The sequence below is a fragment of the Metopolophium dirhodum genome, chromosome 6 (genome assembly GCF_019925205.1).
Source record: "Metopolophium dirhodum isolate CAU chromosome 6, ASM1992520v1, whole genome shotgun sequence".
Classification (NCBI taxonomy): Eukaryota; Metazoa; Arthropoda; class Insecta; order Hemiptera; family Aphididae; genus Metopolophium; species Metopolophium dirhodum.
In genome coordinates this window covers 4,798,104-4,821,519 of record NC_083565.1, presented here as the reverse complement: position 1 = coordinate 4,821,519, position 23,416 = coordinate 4,798,104, and the positions used below count along the sequence as shown (strand labels likewise).

Below are 23,416 nucleotides of genomic sequence, written 5' to 3'. Positions count from 1 at the left end.
CTGCGAACTTCATCCGCCTCAATATTCAATATTATCATGATGGTCGAATATTTTATTTTTATTTATAAAATACTTTTTTACAACGGCAAATGTAGTTCAACGAATCCAAATTAGTTTAATAACTAAGGCGTGAATATGAATATAATGAAATCCCATGAACTCATGGGCCCCCACACGAACATGTTCAGTGGGGCCCATAATCTTCTAGAAGAATAAATAAAAATTAAATAAAATAAATAAATAAATAATATAAACCATATATTATGTATATGTGTTATTTGTTATTATGTTATGTCGTATGACTATCCAGACAGAAATTTCTGCGCTCGTTTATGGTAGTAGGTACCTACCTACATTTTATTTCAAATATTGCTAGTAAAATTAATTAAATTAATATTATAATAAAGTTATATATTATTAATAACACGTGGCGAATTGCAGTATTCCATTCAATAATTGTATTGTACATTTGTACCTACTCAATTGTATAGTTAAAACATTTATTTTTCAACAGGTAGCAAATTTCGAAAAGTATTGAAACTCCACGGTAAATACAAATATAAATACATTAAAAGTACATGTAATTAGACGAAAAAAGTAACAATGGTGATGTTTCCATGCCTATATTATAGTATAATATTATACCAAGTGGCATTACCTATCTTAAATAAACTACACAAATATTCTACCGTTTTTGAAGTTCTACTGAGTGGTTATGTGTTATGTCTTATTATGAGGAAAGGCGATTCAGATGGTGGCTATGGAAATTAATATTGATGGAAAAAGAGGAAGACTGAAAAAAAGGTGGTAACATATAATAGAAAATTACATAAAAATAGCTGGTGGGAATATAAGAGAGGTGGGTGGGGGACACAGCAGTATGGAGGTGTAGGACAATGGTGGCCGGCCCCAAATGGCATATAGTTGGCAGAGAAGGCGATGAAAAAGAAGACAGAGGAAGTATTTTCCATCATGCCATCCTCCCAAACATGGGGCCCATAATTGTGGCCTGATGGTAGATTGTAGGTATAATGACTTTAATAGGATAGCGAAAATGTTGGCACCAACAATAAAAAAAAATGAAATGATGCCCCTGATTCTCACTAATATATTTTATTACCAAGTAAATTAAAATAAGCAACAAATCAAAAATATTAAATGTTATAATATAATAATCAAAAAATGTAGGTATTGTCCTGTTTATTTATTTTGTCTTAAATCTGCCTCTGAAGTCTGATGCATTTAATGATTATTAAATGAATACCTAACTAAATTCAAAAACGAATAATCGTAGATACCTACCTACTAGAAATTTTCACTAAAAGTGTATACAAGCATTTTCTATAACTATAGGTATACGGTATAATTTTAAAAATATTTGACTATTTTTAAGCTATTAACAGAAATTTGTCATTTTCTATTTATTTTAGTTTTTTAGTGATTGAGGATGCGGTTTGGAACACGACGTGTATTAGTGGCGAGGATTTGTCACTAAAAACCCGGGTGGTCACCCATCTGGGAACTAGCGACACCAGCTGATGTTAGTGACTGAGGCCAACCTCTCCGCCACAAGTTTATTATTATATTTTTAATACATTTAATATTTAGATAAATTTTATGCTGCCTTTTTACCTCGGTTGAATAGAGGGTGTCATGATATTATTTCAAAATAGGTTATAGGCAGTCTTGTAAAGAATACTTTTATTTTGTATTCGGAATACATATTCGAATAAATGAGTTAAGATATTCGTAATACGTATTCGAATACTTTTTTTCACAACTAGTTTTTATCAGTTTTTTAATGGTTGGTAATAATTACTAATTAACATTTATCAATATTAATAATTAAAAATACATCATAATCATAAATTATTTATATATGTTGACCACATGTGATACGGCTGATACAACACATTGGTGTTTATAAAAAAAATCATATCATGGGCCAGTATTATATTTCGTTCAAAGAATAAAATTAATTGATTTATAATATGTCTTGTCACAAATTTAAAACTATTAATCTGGATCGGAAAAAGTATTTTTTTATTGAATAAAAAATACAAATAAAAGTATTCAGAATACGTATTTGAATATTTAAAAAAAAAAAGTATTTCAAATAGTATTCGAATACAAAAAAAGTATTCAAATACTTTTATTTGAATACTTTCATTGACAAGTGTCTAATATCAAAGTTAATAATTGGTTTAAATCGTGTGATAATATTTAATCAGATTTTTGATCTAAAGTATGGTTTCCAATATTAATTTTTAAAGCTATTTTATCAAACGTGTAAATATATTATATTAAATTTTAATTTACCGATGAGTGATGACCTGATAGCAAAGGATTAAACGAGACTGCTTTGGTACGAGTAAATATAGCAAGCCGGAGGATTTTTATTAACTAATAAAATTACTTCAAAAGTAGCCAATAATAGTTATACTTAAATGGCGGGACTCTGTGAAATACAGAACGAATGTAAGATGACACATGTCTGGGATTTTGTATAATATAATTTAGGTACATTATAATAATAAAATTTAAATACTGTAATAGTGTTTCATATTTACACTATTATAGAACATACTGAGTAAGACAATTAATTTAAAGAAATATAAATTACACATTCACAGTAATCTATAGATATGAATTTAATTTTCAATTTGGTAATAAAAATCTAAATACCATAAAAAAAATGTATTTATTTAACAAAATTAACCTATTTTTGAATATAATACTTTCTCAAATTATAAAATAACTTAACATTTTGAAGCAAATAAAAATAATATATATTTTAGATTATAAAGATAAGTGTTTACATGTCACATTTTAATAGATGATTATTATTGGTAAGCTTGTGACAATGAATCAAATTCAGCTTCTTTTTTATTGTATGTTTCAATAAAGTCAGAATTAGGATAGGCATCCCGCAGCATATTTAACTGTCTTTTAGTAACCTGAAACAAACGAAAAGGAAAACTTACTAAATAGTAAATCTAAATCTAAATCTAACAGTAACTTACATCAGCTGATACTTTCATATGGACAGAAATGAACAAAGAATTTACTAGGGAATCAATATCATTACTATCTTTTTCTAAAGCATCTTGTAATGTTATTTCAGCTTTTTTATATTCACATTGACCAATATAACATACTGATTGACTATTCAACAACAATGCAGTAACTCCATATTTGTCTGTTAGTTCTTGAAATATGTAATAAGCTTCTTGCAATTTGTCTCCGCCCTATACCCAAACACATTATTTATTACCACGAGATTATTTACATACTTTTTATTATTTTTAATGAAGTAAATCAAAAACATTAAGAAGACATCATCCCCACATGTGTTGTATCCATCTTACACATGCTTATAAAACATTTTCATTCGCCAGTGTCAAGTGATGATTATTTTAAAATATACAGTTTCAAAAAGGTCAAAACTTATTTTAAAATAATATCAATAAAAGCCTGTCGTGCACTAGATTATAACCTTACCTTTGACTTCTATAATAGGTCAATTCACTTTAATATCAAAACTAACAACATACTATTGAAACAGGTGAACAAAAATTTGGTATGTTGTATGTATGTAAGAAGGAGACAATACATGCGGGAACGACATCCTCTTAATTGCCAATTTAAATATTTATGATATAGTGTACCAGGTGTACCTATAGTTTTTTCGTTTGTTTATATTTTTAGTTCAATGAATCGTAATAAAATGTATATGTTAGGATTAAAATTGTTTTTTAAAGCCTTTTGTGTTCTTACCAATGCTAAGTTTAACCAAGCTTGTGCCATTTGTGTTAATGTTGCATCTTCGTCCTTTTCTTTTAACTTTTTAAATTCTTTTGATGCTAAATCTACTCGATTCATTCTCAAATATATTATCAAAGACAATGTCACACTAAAATAAATTAATATATGTTCACCGATAAGTAATTAAAAAATTGTATTTTCTATTTTAAAATACATACCCTTCAAGAGTGTCATCATTTTTAAGAACCCTCAGAGCAGATTCATAATTATGTTCATGATTATAAATTGTTGTTGCCACAATAACAAGAGAATGATTTATTTCGTACATATTTTCCAATTCTTGTTCCAATGTTTTCAAAATAGAATTCCTTGAAGTACATTGAAAATGTATATTATATAAAACCATATATTTCACTGAATTTATTGTTATAATTATAATTTGCAATTCAGATAGTGGCGACGGAGTGTTTAAAATATACTATGACATCGTACATCAAGGGGCCCCCATCATTCCCCTTTTTTAATTTAACAATCAGGTGCAATCAAAGCACCTACGTAATGCAATGTTTAATTGTTTATTTTTACGTATTAACTTAAATTCTTGGTCCACAGCAGGATCCATGCAGTATAGCCTACGATGGGCCATCCCATCTAAAAAATTTACTTGACAAATGTCATAGATAAATTAGGTGATCCGCGCTACTGAGCTCAAATATTAAGTTTAGTTACTAAAACCTAATAGTAATACAAGGTTACTCTAATATACATATTCTATTATTCCAATAAACATTAGTACTTTTTAAAAGTGACTGGAAAATTTAAAAACTTCATTCTTTTTGATAAACTTATAACTATTGTTCAAATGCTATGATATAACATTCAAATTTATAATGATTATTAATACTTCTCAATCCTATGCTCAGACGTGTGAACCAAACAACAATCCCCAACTTCTGAATCCTATCTAGCTTTTTTTTTTAACTTAAGTTGACATTTGTACACTGTCTAACACGGTAGTACACTAGTACCAAATATATATTTTTTTAATGACAAAAATAGTCAACATTTCAAAAATAAAAAATAAGTTATTTCCATAGATCATGCATAACAATGGTGTCCTATAAATTCATATGATTGCCATTTAATCATTTAATTTAATAAAGTAATGGCGCAATAAATAAAAGAATGTTTATTAACTTCATAAAATAGAAAAATTAATATGTTAAATTATGCATTATTACCAAATACCAATATTTTAACCCACAAAAAAAAATGTTTAAAAACTATAATTTATCTTCGCAAATTAACAAAAATATTTTTAATTGATACCTAAAAATAATTAAAAAGAGAACTTAACATTGATGATTCTTATTACAATTAAATATCTCTGTAGGTATCTCTCATAAGTGTTTTTAAAATCTATACAATTTTTATCTCAATTTTCATTAAAATAATCTTACCTATTACCGGGAGTTTGCAAATACTCTGCTAACAGTTTAAAGGGTTTTAGTTCTGCAGGTGAATTAGTTTTTATTTCTGCTAGTACGATGCCATATTTTTTTTGTGCTAAGTAAGCACGGTACATGAATATGTCTCGTTGTAAACGTAAATTTCCATAGTTCGGCTATAAAAAAATTAATATTTAAAGTTAATAGCAATAGAATATATCTTAAGCAATAAACATAAATTGTGTACTCCTTAAACTAACTATAGTTATAAATTACAATTGAACCATAAATAATAAAAATTAACGAAACATCAAATACCGGTTCTTTCTGAGCATCATTAATACATTGTTGGTAGTTTCCGATGTAGTACGAGTTTTTAATGTCGAACAATTCGTTTGCCTCATAAGACTCTGCTTGTTTCACTATATCTAAAAGTAAAAATAAAAATTAATTTATTAGATGAGAACTAAATAATCGATAAAAAAAATATATATATATTATACATTACCAGTCATTTTTGTATAACCTAATGTTAGCTGGTATATACAATTTTCAAAAATAATATGCTGGAATGTCCACAGAATATGAATCAAAATATCAATAAGAACTGGAAACAAATGACATCTAAATTGCAGAAATAATAATTATACTATTTGTAATCTTGTCAATTACCTTTTACTTAGGTATTAATATCTAATTATTTATTCTCAAATAGTTGTCAAAATCTCAAATTCTCAAATCGGAAGTCACAACTCACAACATCGAATCTTATCAATTATATTTTATAATTTTTATTATCGTCTGCAATCACCACGTCGTGGATTTCAGATTTCCATGAAGACTTTAAATTATATGCCATTGTACCAAACGACAATGTGCAATCTTAAATACATGACCCCAATCCATGTTATTTATCATTTTTTATTTTTGTAACTTTTAATAATTATACAATATGGAATTTTGAATTTTAAACACAATTATTATTTTTATCTGCATATAAATAAAACAAATTCAAAGTTGTTATAATATTATGACACTTTCAAATTGAAGCGTTAGTCAGACGTCACTACGTCAGTGGTTAGTGCATAATAGGTCTATGCGTCAGTGGGCCACTTCGAGTTTCTTTCCACAGGGCACAGGCTGTACGCACCGCTGGTCTGTGGTAGGACAGTTGTAGTTGGACCTTAGAATTTAGATCATAATATTTATGATATTATCCAAGGCTCAGACGTTCTGTTCGCCGAAAGAGCGCAAGTTTGCTGGGCCCATAGATAAAAGATAAATTTCTAAAGAACATCAATAAGTCAGACCATTTTCCCTACTTAAAATAGTGACGTGGAGGACAATGGGCCCCGCAGAACTTGTCGACTACGACGTGTTTTGTTCATTGCCTAAATAGTTGCGCTCTTTCGGCGAGTCATTATAGTGGCAGTAGTGGTAATGTGGCAAACTGGCATGGACTAAGGAGAACTACGGTATCTAATATTCAAATCACCCACTATCTAATGTTCATGGTTTTGCGGTAAAGATATCAACCATGCTCAACTGAAAGAAGTTTATAAATATTCATAATGTTTATAATATTTAAAACAATAAATATTTATATTTATATAATTTAATAAATTGTTCTGTGGTTACTGGTTGACGCCGTTGACGGTTGTAGTATACTAGTATGGTCACTGCAATATATGTTGTTTGTGTTTGAGGCACAGATTGAAGCTTCTGGTCGCTTGGCAGTTGTATGGTATTTGATGTGGCAAATACGATTTATTAAGATTGAACTTGTATTGTATTTTATTATTTCTAAACCTGTTGATATTAAAAAAATATATATATTTTATACAAATCGTTTTGCATTTACTATTCTATTTTACCATTAAAAACGATGTTATTGCCAATGCATTTCGTATAATGAATGAAATGTTTTGCCAACCGACAACATGGCGGCCGTCCACAGCTGAACTTCACTTGTAACAATGTAAATTATATAGGAGTCCCTTATCTATATAGTGTAGTACAGAAGTCTGTGGTTTGTGGTGAACTCACTCGCATAGTCGCGTCTCACAAGTCGTAATGGTCCACCGGATCGCACCGGCAATCGGCATCGTGTTAACAAGTTTTAACGGCTTCAAATCAGACACCAGCTAATTGAACCAAAACACTTATAATATTATTACTATTTCTTTTATATAGTTAAAATTTCAATATTTATCGTTTAATTTGAATGTCGAGTACCGAAGTAGTTCTCTATGCGAGTTTTGTTTTTATTGTTTCATTGAATCTTATTTTGGTATTTAATTTTAACGTTGTACAATGAAATAGTTTCTTTGTATTGATACGAATTGATGCACAATTATTATTATTGATATTCCAAGTGATAAACTTTTAGTAAGTAACTAAAGTCGAAATATTAATTACAAATTACAATATTTTTAGTACCTCTAGGCTATATTATTATTTCATAATATAACAATAACACCAAAACTTATTCAAAACTTTGAAAAATATGAATTCAATAGTTTACGCACTTACTTACTGAGGCTACTTTCCTTTTCTGTGTTGGTACCTACAATGTGCTGTAAATAGGTACATTTTCTAAGCTGTAGGAATACATAATATATTTTGAAATAAGTGCATACTACATAGGTTACATTATGATTATAATTTGACTTAATATTAAAATATTTGTTTTGCTATGTATACCTAGCACCTAGGTAGTTAGTCATTTACGTTAATAAAAGTATTTTTCATCAGCAATAAGCGGCTACCTATTAGTAATTAGTTATTACCATGAATAACAACGACAGTTGGCCATTGATTGATTATTATAGTTATCGAGAATAATAAAATGTATTCATTTTTATTTTTATAGGTAAATGTATAAACTGTGATTAAAATGGATGATAATCTTGATTTAAAAACTCCTACTGAATCCATTAAAACTGAAATGGTCTCAACTAACGGTAATGATGTGCCCAAAGAAAATATCCGAGATAATTCTACTAAATCTACACCAATTACAAATAAAATTCCAGAAAATAGCACTCAAACTGTTAACTGTTATTGGTAAGTTTATTTGTTTGTAAATACAAAGTCATCAAACTAAGAAATAAATTAAACTGTAAACATTTAATATAGCTGTAATATATTTATTTTATGACATTTTTTTTAAAAATTATACATAAATGTAAATATGAACCTAGATTAAAGGGTGACTTTCTCATTATGTTGTAAAATTAGAATGATATATAGATTTATAAACTAAAAAATTGAATGCTTAAAACTGTTAAATTATTGTTTTTAAACTACACATTTAATCATTATGTCAATCAATTTATTAATGTAAATATAATAATATAGTATGTATATTAGTATAAAAAATATTATTGTATTATTTTAGCAATAAAGAAAGGAATTACAATATCATTGAACTATTATGTGCCAACTGTAATCGTTGGTATCATGAATCCTGTATTGGATATCAACTAGGTAAATTGGTTCCATTTATGGTAAATTATATATTTGTCTGTAAAAACTGTTCACCCACTGGTCTTGAGAGTTTCAAAAAAAATCCTGCAAGTAAGTTTATTAGTTTTTTTTAAACAAATATTTTTTTATTAAATTAATTTCAAATATTTTAGTGTTTCCACAAATGTGTGTGACTGCAATTGGAAATCTAATGCAAGAAACTATTAAAAGTGGAAACCCTCAAGTTTATTTCTCGAGGGATAAAGATATTATCCCTTTTATTGAATCACACTGGGAGAGTATGACTACAACTGCAAGGAGAGTTACACAATCATGGCATTCAACAGTATGTAATTGATAATTCTAACTAAATAATGATACAACATAAAATGTATCTTTATCTATTACATATTTACATGATACATATAAACTTATAAATTATAACTATGTTTTCTTAAACTTTATTTTAGATTACGAGATCATTAGTCAAGGAAACAGACATTTTGTTCAGTGTGGTAAATGGCGAAAATGGTTCTCAATCTTATAAGCTATTGTTTGATATTTCTCAAATCAAACCAAATTATGAAGCGATGATAAAAGGGGGCCATCTTAAAGTTACAGAAACTGGAATTCAACCTAGTAAGTTGGGATTGAATTTATAATTTAAACACAAAAATTATAGATAATTTAATTGAATTCTTATTTTTTATAAATATTTTTAAAAAATATAATAGGTGTACAAAATATTAATAAGTTTTATAAAAATGAACTTTATGCCGCTGCATTTATAAAAAATACTCCCATTAATGCTGGAGTCTTATAATATACAAAGTTCTTTGCTGTTACTATTCCATATGTATACTGCAAAAAAAAAAAATAAAGCATGTAAATTTATTATATCTTTTAATTAAAATCAAATAAATACTTATCTACAAGAACTCTTAAACAAACTAGATGATTTAAATTATGTACCAATTATATTTTCTCTCAGTTTTTGAACCTCTCATTCAATATCATTGAATGGAACATATTTACTAATATGATAATCTATACGCTATTTTCAAATAATAATAGATAGAAAATAAAGATTCATTTAAACAAAAACCTCTTTCTTCACAACAGATGCTTAGAACTCTGGTACTGTCTTAATATAACTAAAATAACTGCACAATTTTCAGTTTAAACTGATTTAGAGCACTATCAACCACAACAATTTTTTTTATCATAAGTTCTTTTTACTATTATTATATTATGATAATAAAAATAAGTACACTTATACTAGACTAATATTTCTTTCATTGTTTACTTTTACTGTATGCTATACTTATTGTATTGATATTGAGTAAAATAATAAAACTGTTTCAAACTGTTTTATAGCCATAAAAAAATTGATTTTAATTATATTTTATTACATATTAGCGATTTTATTACTTTTCTAGCAATCACAACTGGCCTCAAAGGACGGGGTGCTAAGAGAAAAACATTTGGTGATGGAACAAGTGGAATAGGAAGTGGCAAGAAGGGTAGAAGTGCTGGTGATCAGTCAAATGTCAAATTGCCTGCTCATGGATATCCACTTGAACATCCGTTCAACAAAGATGGCTATAAATATATATTAGCTGAACCAGATCCTCATGCTCCATTTAGACAAGAGTTTGATGAGTCTAATGAGTCTGCTGGAAAATTAATTCCGGGATGGTTATATAGACCCCTTTGTCCAAACCAAGTATTATTGGCATTACATGATCGTGCACCACAGCTCCATATTTCTGAAGACAGGTTATCAGTAACTGGAGAGAAAGGGTACTGTATGGCACGAGCTACACACAGTAAGTTATGATTGTATATTATTTTTCTTACATAAATAATAAATATATACATATTTATTTATTGTTAATTGTAAGGTGTTACCAGTGGAAATTGGTATTGGGAGACTACAGTTGAAGATATGCCCGATAATTCTGCTTGCCGTATTGGATGGAGCCAAGAATTTGCAAATGTTCAAGCACCATTAGGATATGATAAATTTGGCTATTCATGGAGATCTAGGTAATAAGCATAATAGAAACTAAATAAAAACAAAAATTAAATGGTTTTAAAATATTTTGAATTAATTTTTAAAGAAAAGGTACAGTATTCCACGAGAGCCGTGGAAAACATTATAGTAACGGATTTGGTGAAGGTGATACATTAGGCATGATGATATGTCTACCTACCAACATGATATCTCTTCCGCCAACTCATAAAGATTTGGTATTTAATATTATTTATTAATACTTACCATGTTTAATAATACCTTCCCAAGTAGTACTAAAATATGGTATTTCATATACTCTTTTAGATATTGATAAAATTCAAAAGCCATTTATACTATGAAGAACAGTCTCAAGATAGTAGTCGTGATGCACTTAAATGCTTGAAACCACTAATTGGGAGCAAAATAATTTACTATAAAAATGGAGAATGTTTTAATGAAAGTGCTGTAGACTTATATGATGGAAAATATTTTCCTACAGTATCTTTGTACAAAAATTGTACACTGTCTTTAAACTTTGGACCCAATTTCAAATACCCACCACCGCAAACAGATGGTTTCAAATATAAAGGAGTAAGTAGACAGTAAACCATTATTCATTTCACATTACTAAAAAATGACAGTGTAATTATAAAAACAAACATTTTTTTCAGATATGGGAAAGGGCTGGTGACGCCATATGTGAACAAACTTTAGCCGATATATCTTTTTTAACAATAAATGAAGGTAAATTAAAATTAAGCGATATATAACAATATGATTTTGAACGAATCAAATTATACAATTTTTTTAATTTTATTGTATTTGTATTTGAAGTTAACATACAGCTTTATGCTATAAGTAATCTTAATTTATCTTTTCTGTGTATTTTATAGAAACATAATCATTTTGTACATAATAAAAATATACAACAATAAAAAGTACAACTACTAATCTTCTGTATTTGAATTTATAGTTTACAATTACCCAATTATGTATTAACAAAAACATGTATTTTAAAAATGTAATGCCTCTATATAATGTTATCATAGAAAACACTGACAGATCAAACTCCGTGTCAACTATATTTATGTACGGTATATGAATATAACCCTGCAAGGCTGCAAAGAAAATTATCATAATTCATAACTTATAATTGCAATAAAAACAGTACTTTTGAAAAAGAAGTTTGAATTATAATAAAATTCATCAAAATCATAAAAATGTACACATTATTTTAAAGTTAAAAATTCAATTTTTATAGGTAAGACTTGACAAATTAATACAAGGTTCCCTCATAAGTATTTTGTATTAGAACCAAAAAATATATAAACACAATTATTTTTATAGACATTAAAAGTTCAAATCTTGATGAAATAAGATATTTAAAGGAAGAAAATCCATTTTAGTTATTTTATTGTAATTCAAAAGTACTATTAGTTGATACTTTAAATTATTACATATGTTACTATATTTTAGTATTTTACATACCTACATGGTGTTAATTTCAAAATATTTAGATAAATTTTAAGGTATAGCCTATTTATACCACAAACTTATTCACACCGTTCTCAGTTCTCACACTTAACAGTATATATGCTCAAAACTTAAATAACAATAATACATTTATATTAATATATTTAAACGTACTAAAATAATGATTAAATATTTAATATTGTATATTAATAATATAATTAATTAATTGTTTTCAGCAAAAATGTAATCAATTATTACTGTGTATTACTAAAAGTAAAATAAATTACTATATTAGTCTTAAGCAATATAAATATATCTTAAAATATTCTTAATAATACAATATAGGTTGACCATTATATACAAAATTTTTGTATGCAATGATTGATTTAACATGTAAATATTGGTCACTCAAGAAAAATGTTGACGATAATTAGGCCACCTTAATTGTGTAATCTTAGCTATGGGCCTAAGTTATTGTTATAAGTAGCTAAAGTAAGTAATGTAAATATTAATTATGGACAAAAAAAAATTAAGCTATATGTATGTTAATACTTAATGTAAATATTATAAAAAAGAAATTTAATAATAATTTAAATATTTCAATAACTTGTTATTAGAGCAACTAAAAAACAAAATTTTAAGAAAACTTATCATCCAACCTCGAAGTATTAATTAATATCTATTGGGTAACAGTAATAGGCTGGACTACCCCAAACTAGTTTCCTTAAATAAATAGATCCTGATAAACGGTTCCAATTCGGCAATTCATGTATTCTAAAAAATGTGTCACAGCTTGAACAGCTCACTGTCTGCAGTTGCAACTCTTGCCATTTTTTAAATTTGGGGCCCAACTGGATCAGGGTATCTGTGCTTTTATTTTATTGTCTTGATAATACTCCAAATGATAAAATATGACAAATAATACATAATATGTACTTAGTAACGGCTAATATTTTTTTTGAAATGATTAGATACCTGGTACAATTTATACACGTCATTTGTATGCCACAGTTGCAGATTTAAGATTTTATCGTGGGGGTGGGGGATATACAATTTGCATATATATAAATTATTAAAGAATTCAGATTTTTTTTACTTTTTGGCACCCTGTATAGGTAAATTCGTCACTTATTCGTAAGAGTTATGAAAAAAAAATGACCAGCATAAGTCATATTATATTGATTTATATGATAAATTCATATTATATCATATTCGTTGTCATGTATTATAATAAAAATATAAGAAGACGTCAATAGATGTAGTACGTCGTACGTGTATCAACTATCAATGGGTAGACCTCAATAAATGTACGCAACAAGTGAACGTGCTCTAGGGCCTAGGCAAAGGGCGTCTTAAGGGGATCGCACCTCACGTATTTTTCATACGTTTTAGACCAATAAGCGGTGGTAAATCACCAGTGGCGTACATACAAATTATTTTCACTATGGGCCAATTTATCATTAGTCAGCATAACGCGAATAACATAGCCATAACTATACACTTTTTAGGGAGCTGGGTGGTTATAAATACCAAGGTATATGGAAGGTAATTGGTTAGAGCAGCGTTTCTCAAACTGTGGGTCGCGACCCATTGGTGGGTTGTCAGTCAATTTTTGGGGGGTCGTGAAAAATGTTTTGAATTATATAGATTCCAAGAAATTTATGTTAAATTAATATTAAATATACTTATATTATTATAGTAATATAGTACCAAAAATAACGTGGATAATAAATAATAATTTGCCGTATATTTATTTATTACGACGGGTACTAATACGCCTCATTATTAAAAGTACATTATTTTGTAAAAATATATTGATTATAAACCTATAAAATAATAAATACCTAATAAAAGTAATAAACAAATGTTGTTCTTATATAACTACTTCTTGGAAAGTTAAATCACGTGGGTCGTGAAAGATTTTTCGGGGGAAATTTGGGTCGAGGTACAAAAATGATTGAGAACCACTGGGTTAGAGGAATAGTGTTAAAATCTGTTTATTGAAAATTATACAATAAAATAAACACACATTATTACAATGGTATTTATGCCGCATTCACGGGGATTGTGGCCAACATCCTGGCCATAATCCACGCATCCTGGCCTTGCGTTTGATCGACTGTCCGCAACGTAAATTTTGTCTGTTGGCGTGTCAGCTGCCGCGCTTTGTCACCAACCGTGAGCGCGTACTCAGAGTGCGTCTTGAACGCGGACCCGTCCATGACCACCGTGACAGGCAGTCCGGTCCGCCTCAGCACGGCTGACAGCCCAGCAGCGATCAGGTTTGCAGACCGTCTGGTGACGCACCGGCACGCGTACCGGAACAGCTCGCAGTCCATGTCTGACGGGTCAGTCACGTTCAGCACCCCGGTCAGGACAGTCCGGACGCCATCATACGACGGACTTCTGTCTGACTCCACCAGCCACAAGTGTTTGGCTTTGAGCGCGTACTCTGTGTTCATGGCGGTTGTAGTTCTACCTTCAAACATCGCCTGGTTGGAGACTATCTCCAAAACCGCCTCACGCACCAACTCAGCCATATACATGCCTGCAATAATGGACCGGAGACGACCGACCGACCGCGGTGACTATGACATTATTATTATTAACATTATAAATTGTTATATTCAGCTTGGGCTTGGAGAGTTAATGATTTTTTTTTATATAATGTACCTACAAAGGTAAATAACCGTGTCGCCAATAAATATTTAAAAAAAACTTAGATGTGAAGTAAATGATAATAATAAAATAATATAATTATCTAAATTTAAAATAACTTATTATTATAACATGCAAATCCCTCACTTTAAAAAAAATAATAATAACCGCACTTATTTTCACTTAGCACATTTTTCGAATATTAAGGTTTGACCACGCTCATACAGTTTTATAAAATTTAAAAACTGTAATTATAATATATTTTTTTTTTTTTTTGGCCATTAGTTGTTTGTTTGTAGGGGAGGATACTGTTGGTTGGTAAACACGTGTGTGTAGTTTTGGCAGATTTTAAAGTGGGCACCCGTAGGTATATGCCATGCCCGGGTGGGGATGGCGGCACATGTTCTCCGGACTCCATGACTTGCCCGAAGAAAAATGCCGCCCGTGAACCGAGATTTGAACCAGCGCCGGTATGCGTCACCACGTCTTAGTCCGCTCGGCCACTCTGTCCCCCAAGAATAATATTATGTATTTATCGGATAGACCTATGCGCATAAGACAATAACAACGATAACAATAATAATGAAATATCGCAATGGCGATAATGCGGTTAGAGTGAACGCAACTCGCCTGAAGTCATTTTCTCGTAAATTTGCTTGCCGGGATTTTGGGATCGGGAGTCGAGCCGATGGTCATACTCCGTCAACAGGTGGTCGAGCGCGCCGTCCTCGCCGAAAGCACCCCATTCGGTGTTGATGACGGTGCGTCCGAATTCTGACACGTAACAGCAGTTGCAGCCGTCGTCCACGACGAGCGCGGCACGTGTATCCGGCCTGTCCGCTGCGCTGTGCATCATAGCCACACACGCGTCATTGAGCACGGCCACAGGACCCACGACCACGTCAGCCCGGGCCGCGGCCGCCCGCCACTCGGCCGTCACGTCCCGGCTCATTGCGTCCGCACAGTCGAACCCCTTGGTCCACCGGCAGAAGCTGGCTGTACCACCCAGGGCCCCGGAGTGCCAGACTGGGAACCCGAAAGTCAACGCCAGTGGTACCCCGGCCTGCCTCACGTGAAACTCTTCGGCGAACTCGGCCAGTCCACTAGCCAAGTGGTCGAACAGATTGGCCACCTTTCCGGTCATTAGGGTGCTGGGCGTCAGTGGGTGCTCACGCGACCTGATCCACACGTCGTGCGCACCTAACAGGGACGTCAACCGCGTACGGAACCTGTCGCCGTGGCACAGATCCAGGCTCAAGAACTTGTTGACGACCGCATCGGTGGCCGCGGGCGGTGACGGACGCGGAACGCGTGTGTCCCAGCACCTTATTGTGGCCAGCGTGTCCGGCTGTCCGTTACGCCACAAACCCGCGTCCATGGCGTCCGACATGCGGCGTGCCACAACCGTCAGCTCGTCGTCGGACACCTCGAACTTCCGGCCAACTTGCTCGGCGTTTAGTCGCATCCGGAACATATCTAAATAATTGCTCGTAAAATTGCTCGTAAGCCTCCGGAAGTTGCTCAAGTGGCCTAGAACGTGGCAAAAATTTCGGGTGGCGGAAATTCTCGGTAACATTCTGCACAGTGTTTTGTTAGTGTTCGTTTTTTAAATATTTATTGAAATTTAAGTTCGTACGTATTTAGTGCGTTGCAAAAGTTAAATGTTATTATATGTTTATTTATTTGTTTTTTGTTTATTTCACGTTTGTCTAATGACGTCGTTTCCAACGAATTACCAATCATATGTGTTAGCGCTATACAGTGTGTTACACAGTACTATACGCATCTAAGTCAACAGACTTTATTTAAAAAAATATGAATTCAAAAACGGTTTCAAAAAATTATTAATTTATAAATAGATTTTAATACTTTTAGATTCACCTAAAATCTAAATTGTAATGATAGTTTTCGAGTTTTTAATTAGAATTAATTTCTAATTTACAGAGTTAATGTAAATAATAATGGTATGTTAAAAAAACAATCCCTCATTTTTTATAATAATTAGGTATAATCAGTACTGTATAGCGTAAGCCTGCCTACAGGTATGACGATGACAGGACAGGATGAAATGTAGTTAATTACAAAATGCAATACGCTCGACACTTAATTGTATTCCTACTGTTTATTTTAATAATTGCACAACGACGTTAAACTTCTGATTACTATGTCAATATGATTTAAAATACTCAGATCAACGAATACTACTGACTGTTAGAAAATATACTATTCACTCGGATATTTTCGAAAGTCCAAAAATATTGTTGATCAAAATATTCTAAGTACAAATTATTAATTTTAAAATATGGTCTGGCTTGGAGAGGCTCGTACTAACTATCTGAAATCACGTCTGAAAAATGGACCATTTAGGGCTCACTTATATAGTGCGTGCTTATCTCTCTACTTTACTTGTCCCTTACAAATAGTGCTGCCGCTCTCGCGGTCCGTGTGGTCGATGCCCCGAATTAATATTCACTATACCTATACGTTCCTGCATGTGTGGCCGTGGATTGGCAACTGTATCCGTAGTTGGCCTATTCTATGATCAACGCGGAGTTTTGTTAATCGTGTAGTCTTGTCATAGTGCCAAATTAGACCATTAAGATCTTCTAAACCCGAGAAACTTTTCACTGTACATATTTTACTCTTGCATCATAATTTCTGCGGTTAACACTTTTGCCATAATATATGGCCTATACTAACCTGTTAAAATTGTTAATAATAACTATTGCTTTCCCAGGGTCTAGTCGTAATTCTAAGATTATCCCTAATATTATTATATGTTAATATCTAAAAACAATAATATAACAATATAACAATATATTATAATATTAAGGGCGGAATAGGATCGAATGGTCTATACGTAGCAGTTGTATAAATTAATACAATTAAAAGCCAATTATTAAAACGTTTTCAAATATCTTTTTATAATTATTTTAACCCTCTACGATTTAAAATTGAAACAAACATAATAGGGTCAAATGAAGTAATATTGTATCTTTTTAGATGTAAATTGTGACGCCATGAACTTGAACCACCCACTTTATCCAATTCACTCCAAAACTATATCAATATAAAATTACAGAAGTGCCCACTATTACATTTTGACGCGTTCTCGTATTTTAAAACCGAAACAAATGTATATAAGGTCGGATGATGAAACCTTGCTTTCTAGATAGTATAATCTAGAAATATAAAATCCAAATACTATAATTGTTATTTATCAAAAATGACAAAACGTATGAACTTGACATCTTGAATAGTGGTTCCTCAAATGATTTAACTGTGCAATATATGAAGGAATTTTATAGATAGGCTCACACAAGATTTTTGTTTCGAAAAACGGAAATTTTATATTATTTGTGTACTTATATGTTTAGTTGCTGTTGGTTACAGAAAATAAAATAGTTATTATTAGGGTTTTAAAATTTATTTTCTTGAAATATTTCATTTTGATGAAAAATAAAATGTTTATTATACCTAAAAGTTTACAGTCGTCAACTTCCAAGTGAATATTTTTAAAAGTTGGTTTATTGTATGAAACAAAAAAAATATGTAACATATTTATATATAATTTATAAGTTGTTTAACAAATCTATAATAGTCATTACAAACTATATGATCTAAGTATTAAATAATGAGCCCAGAGCACCTTCACATCACTCAGTCACATATACATACATATTATACGACTTTTGTACACTTTATAATTACTGAAAATACACTATTATTTCATTCATTGTTGAAATTGACTTCAACTTTATAACAAACCATTATCTTTTGGATCGCTGATATACAACAATATTTAAAAAAAATGTTTTTATTCTCAAAATAATGCCAGGAATATTTTCCAGCACTATATAATATAGAATATACAAATATGAAATAATAAATCAACTAAAATATGATTTTTTAATTCTAAGTGTGTAATCAATTTATTGTTTCTAATCATCTACAACCGAATACGTAAGAAGAAAAAATATTTTTCATAATTTCATTGAAATATTTCAAGAACAGTGAAAATTTCAAGTGAAATATTTCAAATTTAGAACCCTAGTTATTATGATTGCAATGATTGGATTTAATTTTCAAAATGTATTATTTATTTTATAACTGTCATGGAAACTTGATATAAATATTATAGTTGGTGGGGAATTCTTTAAAAAACCCTTAGTTTTCTAACTCACATTTTTGGTAAATAGACTCTTTTGAAAATAAAAAAAAAACGATCTTAATTTTATTTATTTTTCCTTTTATTATCTTTTCTATCACAAATTAAAAGTATTCTTTTTTTTACGTATTACAACGCTGTTCGATTTTAAATCAATATTAACACAGGGTTTGATGAAGAAACCGCACTCGTTGGCCATTGAAAAATCGAAGTGCAATATACATATTGTAATTACTTTTTATAGTATGTTATTACTACAGTTCAATGCGAATTTATTGTCTTAACCCTTAGATATTTTATGTTTATTAAAGGATGCAAAATTCTAAAGAAGTAGTTTTGCTTATTGTCTGCCGACTACTGAAGAACCTTTTAATACTTGTGTAGGCTTTATGATTGGATTTTTGGATCTACTTGACACTTTTAAGTTTAAAAGTAAATAGTTCTCAGTACTTTTCATAATAACCGGTGTTGATACAATAATGTTATGCTAGGTCCAAATCTTGAAAATACAAGATCTAAAATAAGTTGTTATTAAGTATAAAAAATTTAAAAATATTTTAAATACATACGCACGATTTTTTTTTTTGTAAGTGTTTGATATTCAGTTTTTGACAAAATTAATCAAAATCAAGAAAATTGTAAAACTATTTTGTAGTTTAAAATGTAGAAAGTTTTCAATTTTATAAAATTTGGCTTGAAAATATAGTACGAGTATTCTCATAAGTAGTTCTTACTAAAACCTAAAATAAAAATAATACACGTGCACAATTTTTTTTATAAGCATTTGAAGTTAAAATGTTGACAAATATAAATATTGAATATTTTATAACCCAACTCAGAGATGAAACGATTCTTCTTCAATTCCTCAAAAAGACGATCCTGATCCAGAAAATATGACATAATATATAGGTAAGTACCTACACATAGATTATATCAAATGTAATTACAATAATTTAAACCGCAAAAATAAAATATATAAAAATTTATTGTATAAGACTTTAATTGTAATGTATATAATATTAAAAACGCCAACAACCTTACCGCAGTTGAGGTGTATAAATAAATAAATAATAAAAAAAATGTATGCAATATGCATATTACATATTTTTCGGAAATAAAACGGATCGGCTACAAATTTCATATGCGTTTTTTCGTTGTCCAGGAAAATATCCTATATTATTATAACGATTAAGAATTTTCGTCGTCAATATTGATTTAGTTTCGTACGAATTATTCTCCGGTACAAGAAAAGTTATTTTATACTACATTATATTATATAAAATTGGGAAAATTCAAGCATTAAAAGAATAAAATCTGTTTTACCCGAAATTATCGTTTAGTACCTACTATTGTTATTTGGCTTTGGCATACCTGAAGCGGTGTTACCCTAACTTATTTCCAAGCATGATATAGAAATACCGAAAAAACGGTGGTCCAATCAATATTTTTATCTATAAAACAATATACTTACGATCTATACAAACATGGTATAGTAAGTAAGTCTGATGACAATTTTGACAATGGCATTTAGTATAAGAATAGGAAGGCTCCCGCGGTGCTACCTTACAAATTTAAGTTAATATTAGTAAGCTTTTACCAGGTCTCTGGGCCATTACCTTTTTAACCTTCTAGGTATGAAAGTGGCAGAGGAAACAGAAAATATAAATAGTTAGAAATATTAAAGTTTCGTTTTAACCTACGATCGAAATAGCACCGATGATGACAAATGATCGTAAACATATAATTTGTACGGTTATACAGAAAATCATCTTAATATACTAGCATTTAGCAATATACTGAGTGATAACTGATTAGGCAATAACTACAATTATGAGTGACAATCGTGCAACAATCTAAGTGATATTCAAAATCTTGAATGATATCGTATTATTGTGTATGGGACTTTTTAATAGCCAAGTTCGTTTGCCATAGCCAAAATTCTAAGAACCCGGTATGGCGTCTCATGCACGTGCCAAATTGCCAAACTGAATTTACTTTGAATATAATAACATGTAAGCGTAAACTCTAACATCGTATTAAGTAGTAAATACTAAATACTTTTGTAACATTCGTTCGTTGAGTAAAATACAGACAAACATTATTATAGCTAAATTATCTAATGTTTTCAAAGAATATCACCGGAGACGTCATATTCCTATGAATAATGGACCAAACATGTTAATAGCTTAGTTCGTCTAAAATAGTCGAAATTGTAAAGAATTTATGAAATTGTACAATTGTCTTTGGACCACGCCCAATCGAGTTTTCCGCTAAACGATTTAAACGTTAAACGGCTCATGTACATATAATAAGCAAATTTAATACGAAAACGGAAAATCAGTTTTTCTCTGAACAATGTATTAAAAGCTTAGGTCTTATTTTAGATTTTGAGAGGATCGTTGAATGTATTGATTTTAAAATGAGTGTTTGTTTTTTTTTGTGTAATATTACTTTTAGAGTTTAGGAAATAAAAATGTTCAACTTTGAGAATGGTTTCTTGTAGCAAATTAACTCTAATTGGTACTTCAGGGCGTCAAAGGTAAAAATGTCATGTATTTTTTGAAATAAACAGGAAAAACAAAAAAAACAACTACGAAAAAACCTAATTTTGTAACTCAAAAACGATAAACCATAAATACTTGAAATGTTCAAATGTACACAAAGTTCAAATTAAAATTTTCTGTTTAAAGAATGTCGAAATTGGTATAATTTGCATTCGTAATAATTGATTTGTACAAATATACAGCTGTTTGTATATACGGTGCAGGGAATCACGACTCGACTGAGTTTCTTGGTGACATATATATATATATATACAACATGACAAAGAGTAAGTTTGGACGTTGTTTTTGTTGTTTTCGACAAACTGAAAATTTTGTTAAATGGCAATTCGTTATATGGAAGTTTTAAGTTTCACTGCATAATAATAAGTATTAATTACAATATTATAAAAAGTGCATGGCAATCGATTAAAGGCCCCTAAAAAAAGCCATGCCCATTGCCCCTGCACCCCCTAATTCGGGCTTGATCGTCACCGCCGTTCAACAATTACAGCTATTTGTACTATATTATATCGTCATCGTAATATGAACTTGCGTTATTCTAGTATTGTCTGTTTTATACGATATTATTATAAATACTATCGATTTGCTTGAGATTTTTAGTTTACGAAAGAGATGCGCAGGCCGTAGTTAGTGCAAGGCCTGCAGGCCACGACTATTTAGTATTTACTATATAATCAGAGGTTTTTATTCTCAACTAAAAACCAAAAATATTGTTTTAAATTTCAGACATTTGTAATAATTATAACAATACTTTAGTTATAACTTATTAGTATTATTATTGTACATTTTATTAAAAAAAATTCTTGTCCATAAATACATTATATGAGTAAAACTTTCAAAAAACATTTCCTTATTCATAACTGTTATGCAGACCTAAAAACAAGAAACTGATAAAATACAAAATGCATCAAAGTATCAAACATTTCTATGTTTGTATTAAAAAATGTTTTACAGATAACTTATTGGCAATTTGTAGCATGTATTTCTGTAGGTAGGTAAATAAGAAAAATATCTGTAATATTTATTGCAGTGTAGGTAAGACTAATAACAAATAATTATAGCAATAGTTTTCTCTAAAATAATCCACGACTCAAGCGCTAAGTACAACTGTGGCTTGTATTTAAATAAGTACCCCACTCTCAAATAAAACTCAAATTCTAGACATTAAATTTTAAAGGAACAATATACGTTATAATGTGTGTTTATGTATAGATCTAGCCGCATGTTCATTCGTATTGACATTCACGATATTGGGAATATGTAGTTGTATTTATATTAATTTCAAAATGGTATTTATATGTAAAAATATTTATATTAAATTAACCAATATTTTATAATTTAAAACTTTTAAATGTGTACCATTAATGTTTTAGATTGCTGAAAGATATTTGAAAAACCTTGAAGCCAATTGTTTGTTTACTGAAGTGGAGCCAACACTTTCCCCAGAAACATCAAATTTTTATTGGAAAAAATGTGATGCTGAAGAAAAATATAAGGTTTTCATTTCCACTCCAAATCGACGTTTATATTATAATTTAAAAGAATACATAGGGAACATACAAACCAATGAAATCGATACTCACGGGTTAGTGCTCACGTTAATATACAATATAGTTACTTTTACATAACTATCAATAAATTTAAACTTTTTAAACCAATACGTAGGTAAAATGATTATATTGAATATTATTTTAATATTTTACAGACATCATACATTTAAAGTTTAGCACCACATACTACTTATACGTCATACATATTCATACATATTATGTACCTATTGTACCTACTATTAGAAATCACTATGAGGTGCCTGACACCTATTGTTAGTTATATTATAATGTTATGGTAATAAGTT

The 23,416-nt window shown here is 30.0% G+C and overlaps 3 protein-coding genes across 4 annotated transcripts; 1 reads left to right on the top strand and 2 right to left on the bottom strand.

Annotated features, from left to right (window-relative positions):
* Positions 1 to 2,682: 2,682 nt before the first annotated feature.
* LOC132946917 (coatomer subunit epsilon) lies at positions 2,683 to 6,030 on the bottom strand. 2 transcript variants are annotated; one of them, XM_061017035.1, is made up of 8 exons: positions 5,886 to 6,030; positions 5,722 to 5,820; positions 5,532 to 5,641; positions 5,226 to 5,389; positions 3,984 to 4,133; positions 3,778 to 3,913; positions 3,024 to 3,248; positions 2,683 to 2,957 (listed from the first exon to the last, which is right to left on the bottom strand). In XM_061017035.1, exons 2-8 carry the CDS (start codon positions 5,726 to 5,728, stop codon positions 2,844 to 2,846), a joined length of 906 nt encoding a protein of 301 aa, XP_060873018.1. In that variant the 5' UTR covers positions 5,729 to 5,820; positions 5,886 to 6,030; the 3' UTR covers positions 2,683 to 2,843. The 2 variants fall into 2 exon arrangements, with proteins under 2 accessions (XP_060873018.1, XP_060873017.1); XM_061017034.1 differs by having other exon boundaries at positions 5,722 to 5,978.
* A 792-nt stretch (positions 6,031 to 6,822) lies between these two features.
* Positions 6,823 to 11,649, top strand: LOC132946916 (set1/Ash2 histone methyltransferase complex subunit ASH2). Its single transcript, XM_061017032.1, has 10 exons — positions 6,823 to 7,601; positions 8,086 to 8,279; positions 8,614 to 8,792; positions 8,855 to 9,027; positions 9,152 to 9,320; positions 10,121 to 10,510; positions 10,586 to 10,730; positions 10,805 to 10,934; positions 11,023 to 11,289; positions 11,370 to 11,649. The coding sequence occupies exons 2-10, from the start codon at positions 8,110 to 8,112 to the stop codon at positions 11,466 to 11,468; spliced, it is 1,722 nt and encodes a 573-aa protein (XP_060873015.1). The 5' UTR covers positions 6,823 to 7,601; positions 8,086 to 8,109; the 3' UTR covers positions 11,469 to 11,649.
* Positions 11,650 to 14,216: 2,567 nt separating this feature from the next.
* LOC132946262 (hexokinase-4-like) lies at positions 14,217 to 16,405 on the bottom strand. Its single transcript, XM_061016165.1, has 2 exons — positions 15,460 to 16,405; positions 14,217 to 14,719 (listed from the first exon to the last, which is right to left on the bottom strand). The coding sequence occupies exons 1-2, from the start codon at positions 16,403 to 16,405 to the stop codon at positions 14,217 to 14,219; spliced, it is 1,449 nt and encodes a 482-aa protein (XP_060872148.1).
* Positions 16,406 to 23,416: the final 7,011 nt, after the last annotated feature.

Excerpts from the sequence above, each read along its gene's own strand:
- LOC132946917 (XM_061017035.1), bottom strand. Across the intron at positions 5,390-5,531 it reads ATGATGCTCAGAAAGAACCG|CCGAACTATGGAAATTTACG; the intron begins GTATTTGATGTT and ends ATTTTTTTATAG. Across the intron at positions 2,958-3,023 it reads ATATGAAAGTATCAGCTGAT|GTTACTAAAAGACAGTTAAA; the intron begins GTAAGTTACTGT and ends CGTTTGTTTCAG.
- LOC132946916 (XM_061017032.1), top strand. The coding sequence starts at position 8,110 with ATGGATGATAATCTTGATTTAAAAACTCCTACTGAATCCATTAAAACT. Across the intron at positions 10,935-11,022 it reads CGCCAACTCATAAAGATTTG|ATATTGATAAAATTCAAAAG; the intron begins GTATTTAATATT and ends ATACTCTTTTAG. Across the intron at positions 11,290-11,369 it reads ATGGTTTCAAATATAAAGGA|ATATGGGAAAGGGCTGGTGA; the intron begins GTAAGTAGACAG and ends CATTTTTTTCAG.
- LOC132946262 (XM_061016165.1), bottom strand. The coding sequence starts at position 16,405 with ATGTTACCGAGAATTTCCGCCACCCGAAATTTTTGCCACGTTCTAGGC. Across the intron at positions 14,720-15,459 it reads TTACGAGAAAATGACTTCAG|GCATGTATATGGCTGAGTTG; the intron begins GCGAGTTGCGTT and ends CCATTATTGCAG.